This window comes from Brachyhypopomus gauderio, chromosome 6 (assembly GCF_052324685.1).
Source record: "Brachyhypopomus gauderio isolate BG-103 chromosome 6, BGAUD_0.2, whole genome shotgun sequence".
Taxonomy (NCBI): Eukaryota; Metazoa; Chordata; class Actinopteri; order Gymnotiformes; family Hypopomidae; genus Brachyhypopomus; species Brachyhypopomus gauderio.
The window spans coordinates 22,011,784-22,025,905 of NC_135216.1; the positions used below are offsets into that span (position 1 = coordinate 22,011,784).

Below are 14,122 nucleotides of genomic sequence, written 5' to 3' on the forward strand. Positions count from 1 at the left end.
GCTGGATCAACACTTTCAGAGGTCTTTTGCAGTCAGCTCCAGAATGTGAGATACGGCTGCAGGGACATGTTCCCATGGCCCCTATGGCTTTTGTGCACTTTCATACTGAGAAAGAAGAAATGTAATTTCTCCCAAAATTTGCGAGAATTCTAGACTGTGAAAGCTTGTGGCCACCAAAAAGCTGCAGGCCTATTGCTCGCATCACAGCTAGGGAAAGATTAGATCCTCAACGTTGGATGAAGGCTATAAATGAGCAACTAGCAAATAAAACTGTTACAGTGGGCCTGGAAAAACCTCAGAAATGATCACTGGTGATAATAAAGTGCATTTAGCATTTAATAGAAGAACAGAAGCACAAGAACTCTACTTGGAACTCTACTTGGAATGGAAGCTGACATGGCCACGGAGATGTTGCTTGGTTGCGTAAGTTAAATCTTCAGTGCAGCACTAGTATGAACATCTGAGGTATGAGAGTACGCCTTTGGCCATGTGCTTGGTGATCTTTTGGATGGGCATTCTGTACCTTTTCATTTTCCACTCAAACATGCCCCAAACAGCCTCTTAATCATAGTGAATCGCAACAGGGGTGCTGTACAGAGATAGAGATGCCAGTAATAAAAGTCAGATCTAATTTTTAGTTTTTATTCTCTATTACCTTTTTACATATGCAAAAGAAAATCCTTGCTACAAATCTGAAATCTGCATTAGAACCATTTGCAGTTTTAAGTCACTTTGGATGGAAGAAATGTGTCTCCTGATGCCATCATTGTATTGCAATAGTGAATGGGGAAAAGTTAGGTAGGTCTGGTGGACTGAGAAGCAAAGTTTTGTCAAAGTTTTGTGAAAGACAGATTGTCTGTCATTCTGATATACTGTATATATGCATATGTGTTCATCGGTCATTGAGCTTAGAAAAGAGGTGAACCCAAAGCTGTCAATGATGAAGAGATAAAACAGCTGAGGTCCACAGTTTCAGCTCAGCTGGAGGAGTGGAGTCAGACATGGAGTCACATGAAGAGAAATGAGTTTCAAAGACTTGAACTAGATCTGTGGCCAATAGATTAACAGCTCCTGGGTTAGTTAGCATTAATTGAGGATCATACTCATATATAAGGAGCATTACAAAAAGCGCAGGCAAGAATTAAGAGCATAAAAAGTTCTATGGTGCAGCCTTTTTACCCAATGTCAAGGTCACTTCCATAAATTAAACATTTTAGGTATTTTCTGAACAGTCTCTTTTTTCACAATACTGTTAATATGCAATTCAGTCTTGATTTGGTTTGTTTTACAAACCAGTAGCTGAATTTCCAGGCTACTGAGACTAAGATAATTTGGAATGTATCTTAATTGTGCTGTTTCTAAAAGCTTTATTTCATCAAACTTTACACGGGACGAAGAGCAAGAATTCGGACGGAGTCACATATTTGACAAAATTGTTTAACTACGACCGCCCAACATAAACTAGGATTGGGCTCCTGTGTCCCAGAATTCTGCTGGAAGTCATTTTGAGAAGCAACATTATTCTCTGACAGCTAACCAAAAGCAGAATGACATATATCATTTGTATTTGCGTAATAAGGGTGTTCTCATGAGCGTCAGTCGGTCAGCTGCGTGGAAGGCCACTGCTGGCAGCCGGACTGCACTGCTCTGCCACAGTGTCGCTCCAGGGGCGAGCTGCCCGCTTACTAAACACATACCTAGTTCTTACGCCTGCCTCTCTGGCTGAGCCTGAACCTTAAATGTCATGAGGTTTTAAATCAGAAATGTTGAGAAATATCCCATTACAGCTTGTCTGAGCATGAATATTTCACCCATCTTAACAGTTTCTAAAATTTTGTTCCATTAAGTTTGCAGCAAAAATAAAAATGTGAAGAAGACATATTCCTGTCTCTATCCGGCTTGTCAAGGAAAGAAGAGAAGGAATATGTTCTCAGCTGAAGGGATGTTCAGACAGTCAATGTAATAAATATTTTACACTGCCACCTACTGTCAGCAATAAGCATAGAGCAATGGGCTCACACTGTTGAATGTCAAGACAAAGGCAATTATTTTAAACACTTCATACAGTATCTGCTCATGGCAGTTTTGAACCCATCCTGACATCGCTGCATTACAGGAGAGTTTCAACAGGACTCCTGTGTTGAATGAAGTTTTGCAGGTCTCTTTTCAACTGAAGTGATCTTTAGGGCTTTTTATTAGAAATGGTCATGCTCTCTCCAATAAAAAAAAAGTGTGTGTACATTTAACTGAATATAAAGACTTGTGCATGCCAAAAATCAGGAAAGCAAATTAGTTTAAGACATCTTCCTTTACTTTTAGTATTCTAACAGAGGTAATACAAATCAATATTAAAAAACACAAGTAGACAATAACTTGTTTTGAAAATGAGGGTGCATTTTTTATGTTTCTTCATCCATCGTGCAGCAGAATGTTAACTTCGGAATATACAGCTCCATCACTGATACTATCAGTGAAGAGTTCTTTTACAGCAAATTTACAATTCTATAATAAGAATATTTGAGAGTTAACACGATTTACAAGATAAACAGCAAAGAAAATCTAATGCAGGTATTTTGTTTGAACAGAACCATGAAACCATGCATCAGTCATTGCTGCCATCAGTACTGCTGTACACTGTTGAATCTGGGCACTCAGAATAAAAAAAAAAAACATGATATATTTGTTTACCATTTCATCTAAATATCTGCATGTCCATCGATTTGGAGTGTGGCGCTCAGTTTTGAAACTCCGATTTCAAAGTTAAACGATCTCTGAAGCTGGATACAACCACATTACCACCAGCCCATTTCAGGAAAAAAAAGTTTTCTATAAACTATTCAGCAAAAACAGGTTTTACTTAGAAATGTTAAGTATTTCAAGAAATGAAATGACACAATAATTTATTGTTTTACTATGTGTGAAAGTAAATCCCTTCACTCTCCAACATGGTCTCCTTCCATACATTCAAACAGATGATACATTCACAGAGGATTCCATACATACAGACCTCCTCACATAAAGACAGCTAATTTGAGTATTTGAGTTCATATGGGAATGTCAAGAACCTGTACAGAGAGAACACTCAAAACATAACCAGTGTTCTTCTATAGTACACCTGTGCATACACAGCATCTCAAAATGCCTGCCTAGCAACTGCATCAGTTCCTGTTTAAGAGGAGACAAATAAATTAAATACAGAGCCGAGAAAGGATTGAAAGGGGGACAGAGGAGAGGGGACAGGGACAGGGGGGGTTTCCTCATTTGGTGGCGGCCCAGATGATGATGCCAAGGATGGTGACGACTACCGAGAACACCAAAGCCAGGATGCACATCTTCTTACGGGACTTTTGCTGAGGAAGAACGTTAAACACAACGTGAGGTGTACAAGAACGAAAGTAGTTTATTTTGGAGCACTTCGTCAGATTATTAATGCAGATGATAGGACTCTTTGGATTCCATCAGAATGACCGGTTTTCATGGTCTCCACTGCTGGAGTGCAGCCTGGACAGGTCTCCACTGCTGGAGTGCAGCCTGGACAGGTCTCCACTGCTGGAGTGCAGCCTGGACAGGTCTCCACTGCTGGAGTGCAGCCTGGACAGGTCTCCACTGCTGGAGTGCAGCCTGGACAGGTCTCCACTGCTGGAGTGCAGCCTGGACAGGTCTCCACTGCTGGAGTGCAGCCTGGACAGGTCTCCACTGCTGGAGTGCAGCCTGGACAGGTCTCCACAGTCAGGTTTACCTGGTAATACGCGGCTCTCTGAAGCTGCTCTGCTCCCCTCTCCACATGTACTTCTGCACTCTCCACATTGGCTTCAATGCTATCTGTAATAACAGGCATTTAGAATGGGTTAAAAGTCTACTTGACTGCCTCATGTACCTATACATATACAACTCCAGGGCACTAGACACTAATAGATTAATACCAATACTACGCACACATTTGTACTTCCCACTTTAGTGTTAATACTAACATAACTGGCGGCCATCATCAGCCATAAAGATTCATTTCAATTATACATGTGTGCTTCCAAGTAGTATTGTAGTTTAATCTAGAGCAAAATCTTAAAGAAAATGAAGACTTATAGCAATCAGCAGAAGGTCAAACTGTTGTGGATATTAATATTACTGTCTATGTGCTCCCTGGGAATCAAACCCATGACTTTAGCTTTACCAATACTTTGCTCCATCTGCTCTAGCACATTCCACAGAAAATGTATATTCCTTTCAGAGGAAGAGCAAGTGTGTGAGTATCCAGGTCCCAGTCAGAATTTCTGAATAAATGCATGTCAAAGTAATTTCCAAGAAACTTCATTCACATTACATTATAATACAGCTGGCCCAGTAACTGAACTCACCAATCATCTCCCCTTGGTCATGGATCATCACTGCAAGATCTTTAAATATTTGATTTACATCCATGATGTCGGACTACAATTAAAACAAAGTGAAAAAGAACAAGAAGAAAAAAAATTACATTGAAATACAACACACCGCCCACTTTACCCCATTACCACCCACTGTATTAAAAGCCGAAACATGTTGAGGGGTCAACCACACAGACAGTAGCAGATTAATCGGTGTTGTGCTGATGTAAGTGAAAGAAAACACAGCAAAACCACTACAAGTGTTTTTTTACCACTCTGCCATTATTTTAACTGTAAATTGAGATGTAACATAGCCAGGGGATGATGGCAAACACATTTTGGTAAACTATATTCTTGACATAATATAGGCAAATCACAGCATCTGTAAACTAAGAGGACTTTCATTCTAAAGTTGTGCTGAGACACTGAGATCACCACTCCCACTGCATTGTGTGTGTGTGTGTGTGTGTGTGTGTGTGTGTGTGTGTGTGTGTGTGTGTGTTCCCAAGTGCTGCTGCAAGATGCAGGAGCCTGACCTCAAGCTGACGGATGTTGGTCTCTCTCTCCTTAATGAGCTCCAGATCCTCCTCCGTTATCTCTGCCTCTTCTGTCTGTTGTACCATCTGACGGAAGTCATCATTACTGCGGATGAACACACACAGTTGTGCCTTGTAATCTCTGTTGAACTATGTTCTCATATGCAAGTTTGTAGATATGCCCTGATTATGCAAATACAAGCTTCCATATACTTATCAAACGAAACAAGCTGTTCATCACGATCTTCAACCTGCATTTAAACAAAAACACAAATATAAGACTCTACTGAGGCCTTAACATACAATCATATCATGCAGTTGTAGGACGATTGTGTATTTGCATTGTAACCATCTTGTCTAGTGACAGATTCAAGTTGTTGTATATTTTATTGCATCTCCTAATCTGTGTTTTATCACCATTAAAAAGGTAGTTTTGGACTCAATCCTATTTGTGCTAGCTACAGATACCTTTCTGAGGAGTCAACTAAAGCGACTTCATAAGCACTTTTTCTTGTGATCTTCAGACTATTCTAACACTATTGAGCGTGTGGTCCACAGAGGGGAGGTCCTGACTCACAGAGTGACGGGAGCCCGCTCTCGCTCTGGCCACTGACTCCTTCTCTTTGTCGGCGGCACGACGCTGCACTGCCTGGAAGTTGTTGAGAGCCGCAGAGAAGTCATTCATCAGACGCTCCTTCTGGATCTTCTGCTGTCTCTGTGAAAGAGAATTGACACAAGGTAAGATGTGTGGATCATGTCCATTTCTCAGACCTCGAATTTATATTTCTTTAACTCTGACTTCTAAGTGCTCAACCATAATAGGCCTGTGTAACAACATAAACACACAAGTCTATGTGCAAAATCAGAATGAAAAAGGACTCAAATCCACCTGTTCAGAGGGGGAAATAGGCTGAGGGAGAGAGCCCAGGTCCTTCAGGTGTTTGTTGGTCTCCTTGGCCAGTTGATTAGTGTAGTGTTGCACCTGCTGACTACGAGAACAGAATGTATTTAGAACAATAGAAATTATGTACCAAAGCAAAGAGAAAGAAAATGTAAAAAAAAAGGAACTGGGCAAAGGTTTATTTTTACAGTTTATCCTGGAGTTCACTGGTGTCTTGTTTCGTCCCCAGTTGGTTCACCATGGTTTTGATCTGTGCCGCTAAAATACACAAACAAATGAAATTTTAATTTAGTTCTGAATAGCCAAACATTTACCTAAGTGTATTCAGTAACATCATGAGGAATATGTAGTTTTATAAACCAAGGGTTAAATTTTCAAAAACACAAAGGCATCTTAGAAATAACCGCAAGAAGACAGAAAGTGTTTCTGTATATAATGAGACCATTAAAAACTTCATATTATGCAATTTGGGATTAGGCCCATTAAATATATATTTTGCCCAAGGGTACATAATAGGTATACTGATAATGTTTCACATTTACATAAGCATTACAGAGCTATTAACCACAGGTTCACCACCTGCACTATGTAGGCTACTGGTTCATAGTGAATCTCTATAATGTCAAAGGAATGTAGGTTCAAGTTTATAAATCAAATTTATTAGATTTTCTTCTTTCCTCCTACCCCCACTTAAAGTGTTCTTGGTAATCAAGATAAAACCTTTCATTCATGAAGATGATATAATGTAAATAATACTAATTAATACTAGCACTATTTTGACTGGGCAGCCCAGAACATCTGATACAAAAAAATATGCCCGATACTCTGGACACTAGAAATACCCCCAAAAAACTCACTGTTCTGTGTGATCTTCTGAATGTTGGAGCTGCATGTCTGTATGAGACTGCTGAAGTCCCGTGGTGGGGTGCGGTAGTCTGCCTTCCCGTATGACATGGTTGCCAGTTTTTTGTTTGCTAGGGTTTTTTTTCAGTGCTGGGTGAACTACTGAGGAGCGATGTTGGCAGGGCTGGAGGAGGAATTGTACTGGCGTCTGCAGATGCTGAAAAGACAAATTCATTTAAATCAATGCTGAAGAAATCTGAGCAACAGGGCTGATTTCCTGGACATTAAACCCATTCTTTACATCACATATCAGTCGGTTAAAATGGCCACTAGGCTACTTGTATATAACTGCTCAATTATAAGAAAGGTCACAATCAGTAAAGAGAGAAAAAAGGTGTTGATGTATGAATATAGTTAGCCAAGCTAGTTATGGTATAAGAATGATTAACATAGATATTTACACGTATATTTATCTAAATATTACTACGTTCTGAAGACCAATATGAGAAATGGTTGTGAGTCATGGGACCTCACCCACTTACGATACAAAAATACCATCCAGATTGTTCACTGCTGATCCATTAAGTGATCCACAAACTGTATGTGTTCATGCAAAACCAGAGTTTTTGTTGATGATAATGTGACCATAGACGGTGGACATGCAGCCCGCTCGTTCAGCCAAACTCACACAGCTGATCTATCCCCAGTCTTCTGCCATGGCTAACCTAGCCAGCTACGACTACATGTTAGTCAGCTAGCTAACCAATTTACAGGCACTTCTAACTATAAACTACTTACTACATATATATGTATTCCACGTTATAACTAAAAGTTTGTCCACTGCTTTGAAATAGTCTTACTTGTTGTGAGGCCCTCTCCTTGAAGACATCCGCTCAAGTTGTTTTTTTCCGTCAAAGCGCTGCCCTCTGACCTCTCTTCCGCGTGCGGTACGTCAGGGTGTTATTGTGGCTCGTGATAGGCCAGAGCCGTGCCTCGTGCGAGCGACGTCAGCTGAAGTTGAGGACGATTGATGGTCACGTGATTCGCTGTCGACTTCAGCTATTTTGTACCGCTGATCACGTGGTGTCAGTTTCACGAGTCGCCAGGAGGTTCTTGGCGGGTCATTTAAACAAGTTAATAAAACTGTGAGCTTTGGTAATTAGGGAGTGTAAGGGAAATGAGGATTTACTGTCCGACACCCTCAGTTTGAACATTCTGATACCATAATATTATCTCCGTGTCTGCTCCTCAGTTACAACTCTTTTCCGTCATGGTCCCTGTTCATCTTGTACTTGTGTCTACCCCCACATCTAATCTGACTGTTCCTCAGATGTCTTCTTTAATAAACTTTACAACTCTTTCCTGACATCAGTGTGTCGTGAATCTATTACTGGCGCCAGCTACTGGCTGAACAAATTCCTATTGCTATCTGTGAACCCTGATGACTGCGTCTAGAGACGAAAGCCTATAGGTAGCAGTCAATAAATGCATTTATTTACAGTATTTACTAGTGGTGGGCCGTTAACGGCGTTAACGGCGTTCGTTAATTTGATACACTTATCGGGCGATATAAAAATTATCGCCGTTAATCTATTCTTAAAGTTGGGTTGGGAACTGGGTCAAAATGGGTAAGCAAACTATGATGACTTTCAACTTGATAGTTTAGTTCGGCTGTATTCCTAACCAAATTGCACAGTAGGGACGAGAACGAGTTTTCAAACCTGTGAATTACAAATCGTACGTGTGTTTACATGGATGCGGCCACGAAGTCGCCAGGTTTGCTTCATGGAAAATTCATTTTTAGGAACGTAAAGTGTTACCGGAGCGGAGCTCGGAGCGGTCGTTTTCTGCATGGTCCTAGTGCTAGATTCGCTATTTAAATATTTCTTTTTAACCGTTAAAACTGCAGAGGACCAAAACCGGCTTTTGAAAAAGTGCCCCCCCCCCAATTACGTCCGTGAGGTTAAATGTACTAAATGTTAGCTTACATTTCAAATATCATGTTTAGCTGAATAAACATGTTATCAACCCCTTTTAATGTACAGTATGTAGGCTTACAAATTCATGTTTAACTGAATAAACGAGTAGCCTACATTTTATTGAGCATGTTTTTTCTTCAAGTATCAAAGTAGAACAGCTTCCTCAAGCAGTCATTGATGCATTTTGGAAACAGGAGATGGGCCCCTGGTCTAATGCACCCTCTGTATTAAGAAACCCTATCTCAAAAACTGACATTTAGTCATTACTTGGGTAGCACGCATATGAGCCATTTTAATATAGATTAATATAGATTAATTTCAAGATTTCAGTGAGATTAATCTAGATTTAAAAAAATTAATCTATGCCCACCCCTAGTATTTACATAGCACACCGACATATCCATGTAGTTACATAAATTTATGTAAAGTGTGTGGGGTGACGGTGTAAGGTGGCCCGGACAGTCGAATCAAAATTGTTTCTGAAGTAAACAAAAATCGAGATGATGTGAAAAAATTTTTCAAAACTACAATCGACTTCAGTCATGACAGGAGCACTCCTAGCCACTAGGGGTCGACGTTTTCCACACGTAAATGTAATGATCAAAACGAGCAATCCTGTAGCCAGTATGATTTTGCAGATAGTCTGTGCACTGTATTCTTAAGAATTCCAAGGATCAATTAACTGTACATGGCAAATATATATTTATTGAGAATATATTATTAGAAATCCCATTTGTAATCCAATTACCAAATATCAAAAACCAGAGACAACTGTACAATTGTGCAGAAAGCATAAACATGTATTCCATTTTAGGAATTTCACAAAATTTGACAACACTTGTACATGTATGTATTTTTAGAATACACAAATGGTGACTGAAACAAAGTATCTCATTCAAAGATAAAACAAAAGACAAAAGTGTTCAGTGGGTCACTATAAATTCATTTCTCCACATTCAAAAATTGGCTCTGGAAGGCAGCACTCTATGCTACAAGTGACCCCATCCCATGACTCTGGGGGCTGGCAGGCACAGTTAATCAAAGCATCATACAATTCCTCACTCTTTTCCATAAACGTTCTATTGGTCTCCATAACATCTAACTCAGGATTTGGGTCTGCAAGTGCAAGTGATGGTTGATGTGGTAAGTGCTATGGTAATACATGGCAAAATATTTCATTGGTTCTAGCTTAAAGTGAACAGTCTGAATATTCCACCATGGCTGGGGCCTTTAGGCATTCATTCCTTACATGCATTCATGATCTTAGTTCTCCAGGACAATACTGATAACTCTGATATTAACCAGTAGAAATGACACCACAAGTCACATACACCTATTTTAAAAAGGTGGCTTAATGCCTAAATATCTAAACACATTCTAATAAAAAATTTCATTTACATTTACATTTCATGGCAACTGTGGAATGTTTAATTCACAAGAACATGATAAAATAATAAGAAAAGAACTTACACTCCAGGCTATCTTCTTCAATCTCTTGATAACTCTGTTTTATGATTAGAAATGAATTAAATCAAGACTAGCAAGAACAAGTTACCATTCAAGACTAAACTACTTACACACAAACATACATGTAGCAGCAATAGTATAGTATTTAATTTTATGAGCAAATTCAGTAAAGTAAAAATATATATTAAGACTCCTTGAAATGTGATGGACACATATACATTAAATATAAAATATAATTAAATATAATTAATTAAAATATACTAAGAAGAAATCCTTGAAATGATCCAAAGGGAGTACCTGTATCATGTCCTGAGAATAGGTTGTGTAGTAGTAGTCATAGTTCATGAGTACCTGTATTATGTCCTGAGAGTAGGTTATGTAGTAGTAGTAGTCATAGTTCATGAGTACCTGTATCATGTCCTGAAAGTAGGTTATGTAGTAGTAGTAGTCATAGTTCATGAGTACCTGTATCATGTCCTGAAAGTAGGTTATGTAGTAGTAGTAGTCATAGTTCATGAGTACCTGTATCATGTCCTGAGAGTAGGTTGTGTAGTAGTAGTAGTCATAGTTCATGAGTACCTGTATCATGTCCTGAAAGTAGGTTATGTAGTAGTAGTAGTCATAGTTCATGAGTACCTGTATCATGTCCTGAGAGTAGGTTATGTAGTAGTAGTAGTCATAGTTCATGAGTACCTGTATTATGTCCTGAGAGTAGGTTGTGTAGTAGTAGTAGTCATAGTTCATGAGTACCTGTATCATGTCCTGAGAGTAGGTTATGTAGTAGTAGTAGTAGTCATAGCTCATGAGTACCTGTATCATGTCCTGAAAGTAGGTTATGTAGTAGTAGTAGTCATAGTTCATGAGTACCTGTATCATGTCTTGAGAGTAGGTTGTGTAGTAGTAGTCGTAGTTCATGAGTATCTGTATCATGTCCTGAGAGTAGGTTGTGTAGTAGTAGTAGTCATAGTTCATGAGTACCTGTATCATGTCCTGAGAGTACGTTGTGTAGTAGTAGTCATAGTTCATGAGTACCTGTATCATGTCCTGAGAGTAGGTTGTGTAGTAGTAGTAGTCATAGTTCATGGCACTCATCTCAGAAAACTGGCAAAAATATAACTGCTGATTGCTGTTATTGGTCTCGGGATAAAAATCCAAAGATTGGCTCTCAGTGGGTTGTTTCTTATTCCTGGTAAAACACATTGGATTGGACAAATCACTTCTCATCAATATAATGAAAGATTAAAACAAGTAAAATCCCATCAGTCCCATACCTTTCTGCGACGCCCATTATTGTCTACCATACACATATGGCAATGGCAGCTGACAGCTAACTCAGGACTATAAGAAAAGTCTCCAATGTTAAACATATAGGTGCCATGAAAATACAACAAACACTGCTATAACAATAGTGCCATCACACAACACAGACAAACTCACGATTTGTTGCAGGCCAAACTGAGACGCAAGGGCTTCTTTCCCAATCCAGCAGCACCCTGAAACTCTACCAAAGCTCTCTTCTGCTCTCTCTGACAGCTAAAGCTCACAAACCCACAGCATCTAAAGGCACAACAATGTACTATTAGTGCATCAGGTTTCTATTTCACATTTAAAATTAGAAGACAAAAAAAAACACTTTACAAACATGTAAATGTAGCAAATACAAAAATGCATTACAGTCAAAGGACTTGCCCTTGGTGTTGTAGACAATTGTATTTTGTCACTTGTGTATTTAATGTAATTTGTCTATTTGCATGTTTTATTTACAACTTCTTTTTGTGAAGCATGTTGTACCCTTGTTTATAAATAGGCCTACTATTTGACTTATATACTAGTTGGGGCAATATGGATGTGACTAATGGGAGTTAAATAGCTCCCAGTGTAGGCTCCTAATTCTAACTGTCCCTCAAATCTGGCCATGTCGTATTTCAGGGTGGGAATTAGGGGCCACTATGTTAGCACGTCTGCAAATCGACAAATGGGTTTAACATTTGGACTTACTTTGAGTAGCCTTCACTGTCCAGGACTATTTTACCGCCATAGCAGGAAGGGAAGTGGTTGCAGAAAAACTCATACAGCATGCCATCATCTACATCTGGTGTAAGATCTGACACAAATAGAGAGAAGGAGGGACTGCAAAAAATGAGAAATGGTTAGATTGGTATTGCCAATGGAAAGGTGTCAACCAGTGGCTTATTATATGAATGTAATTGTCACATTTTATTTACACAAACACAAAGTAGGCTATCTTTGTATCTCTAAGTATCACCTGTTCACTTTCTGTCTCCCGTAAGTGGCCCGATTCAGTTTGAACCTTTTGGGCTGCAACGATAAAGGCATGCAGACAGATACAGATACACACAGGCTAGAGCAGTCGGAGATACATTTGAAGTAAACTTTATTTTCATTTTTTTTGTTTGTTTGATTGATTGTTTTACCGGCGTAGCACCCGGCAACGGCTTTCCGTTCACTTTGCGGAGGCATCTTTCAGCTGTGGCTTCATCTGCAAAATCCACAAAACAGTAGCCTGCAGGATCCCTTAAAAAGAACATATAAACTTTTCGTCGGTAATATATTTTTATTTTATGACATCCCTTTTATCATTACAGGCGCCCATTTATAATCATTACTACGTATCATTAGCATACGCGTTGATCTAGGGATTGTTGTCTCGCCTACAATAAAACTTTCTTACCTGTTTTTATTGCGAATTAACCTCACTTTCATCACTGTTTCTCTCATTGCAGAGAAGGCGTGGTAGATGAAATTTTCATCCATGTAAGACTCCAACTAGTAAATCAATAATAGTAGCATAATCATTTCTACATTAAAAAAACGGGGTTGTTGCAACATTAGATTAGGCCTCTGTCTAGTATTACTGAAGAATCAACCGGCTACTTTTTCGAAAAACTTACATTTCCCATCCAAAGAGTGCTCATTTTGCATTTTTTGGGTTGGGTCTGAATTTTTTCAAGCCACTAACGGATTTATGAATGTTTCTTTTTATTCATAAACATGTAAGCAAGCCTACAAGCAGTCCTCTTTTATTTTGGCCGGTATTCGACATCCAACAGAGACGCCTTGCGGAAATGGGCGGAAATATATTTTTTTCTTTCAATTACATCCTACATTGCTTAGTAGAAGCCTACAGTAATGGTCCGCAGAATGGAAGTAGCGTAAAGTACGATTTTCCTTTGAGTTACAATATAGGCATATTATGGTTTAAAATATTGGAACGTGATCATTAGAAACGTTTACGCGTATTAAGGAAGGTCTTGTTGGAGAGAGACAAGATGAAGCCATGGCATGAATAATTAACCTCCACTCTCACTACCTAACGTTCAGAATTCTCAAATAACAATATGCATAGAAACAAGGAGTAAAACACTGATATGTGTACGTTGTTTTCAATTAATTTTATTTTCTGAAAATAAATTTGAAAAACTAAAAACAAATAACATTTCTGAGCCACACATATCAACATATTTCCTAACTCAAGGAGATTTCTTTGCTCTGTATTAGGCTATATGGAATTTAATTTTCTTCAAAGTTTACGTTGCAGATTCATGCATTAACAAAAATGTAAAATACAATAACAGAATCCATCACACAGAGATAATTACAACCAATAATTTGTCTTGTGGTAGTAAAGAGTAGCCTACTCATGAGCACTATTTTATTAGCAGCAGTAGGCCTAGTAATGCTCAGGAATACTCATCACCCAGGCCGGTGTAAGTAAAAACTGGTGTTCCTACGCCATTGTTTTAGAAGCCATGTTACATTTACATTAAGCCATGTTGGGGTTTTTTTTTTACACTGTAATCATTTTAGAATTTCCCCATTTCCCCATCTTTTTCTACCATCTGCCTTATCACATCCGAAGCCTGGATAATTGGAGAGAAGCCATTGCACCGTTATAATCTCGCGAGAGCGAGGTCGCAAGTCTCCTCTGCAGTAGTTCTCCACGGTCTGGGGAAGCCGAGGAACAGCTTGATGACGACAGATCTTAATTCACATCGGCTAGAATATTCGCCG

General features: G+C 39.0%; 2 protein-coding genes across 2 annotated transcripts; both read right to left on the reverse strand.

Moving 5' to 3' along the window:
* Window positions 1-2,289: 2,289 nt before the first annotated feature.
* On the reverse strand, window positions 2,290-7,657 carry stx12 (syntaxin 12). The gene is made up of 10 exons (XM_077009684.1): window positions 7,505-7,657; window positions 6,659-6,861; window positions 5,990-6,059; window positions 5,790-5,889; window positions 5,478-5,615; window positions 5,114-5,151; window positions 4,901-5,006; window positions 4,356-4,428; window positions 3,740-3,822; window positions 2,290-3,350 (listed from the first exon to the last, which is right to left on the reverse strand). The coding sequence occupies exons 2-10, from the start codon at window positions 6,753-6,755 to the stop codon at window positions 3,258-3,260; spliced, it is 798 nt and encodes a 265-aa protein (XP_076865799.1). The 5' UTR covers window positions 6,756-6,861; window positions 7,505-7,657; the 3' UTR covers window positions 2,290-3,257.
* A 1,713-nt stretch (window positions 7,658-9,370) lies between these two features.
* Window positions 9,371-13,385, reverse strand: trnau1apa (tRNA selenocysteine 1 associated protein 1a). Its single transcript, XM_077009687.1, has 9 exons — window positions 13,003-13,385; window positions 12,783-12,877; window positions 12,526-12,625; window positions 12,357-12,409; window positions 12,089-12,220; window positions 11,528-11,647; window positions 11,123-11,276; window positions 10,094-10,127; window positions 9,371-9,739 (listed from the first exon to the last, which is right to left on the reverse strand). The coding sequence occupies exons 1-9, from the start codon at window positions 13,024-13,026 to the stop codon at window positions 9,558-9,560; spliced, it is 894 nt and encodes a 297-aa protein (XP_076865802.1). The 5' UTR covers window positions 13,027-13,385; the 3' UTR covers window positions 9,371-9,557.
* Window positions 13,386-14,122: the final 737 nt, after the last annotated feature.

Coding starts and splice junctions, on each gene's coding strand:
- stx12 (XM_077009684.1), bottom strand. CDS start 6,755: ATGTCATACGGGAAGGCAGACTACCGCACCCCACCACGGGACTTCAGC. Junction 3,823..4,355: donor TGACCAAGGGGAGATGATTG/GTGAGTTCAGTT, acceptor CTGTTATTACAG/ATAGCATTGAAGCCAATGTG. Junction 3,351..3,739: donor AGAGAGCCGCGTATTACCAG/GTAAACCTGACT, acceptor GTTCTTCCTCAG/CAAAAGTCCCGTAAGAAGAT.
- trnau1apa (XM_077009687.1), bottom strand. CDS start 13,026: ATGAGCACTCTTTGGATGGGAAAT. Junction 11,277..11,527: donor AGTTTGGCCTGCAACAAATC/GTGAGTTTGTCT, acceptor GTGTTTTACCAG/GAATAAGAAACAACCCACTG. Junction 9,740..10,093: donor TGAAGAAGATAGCCTGGAGT/GTAAGTTCTTTT, acceptor TTGCACTTGCAG/ACCCAAATCCTGAGTTAGAT.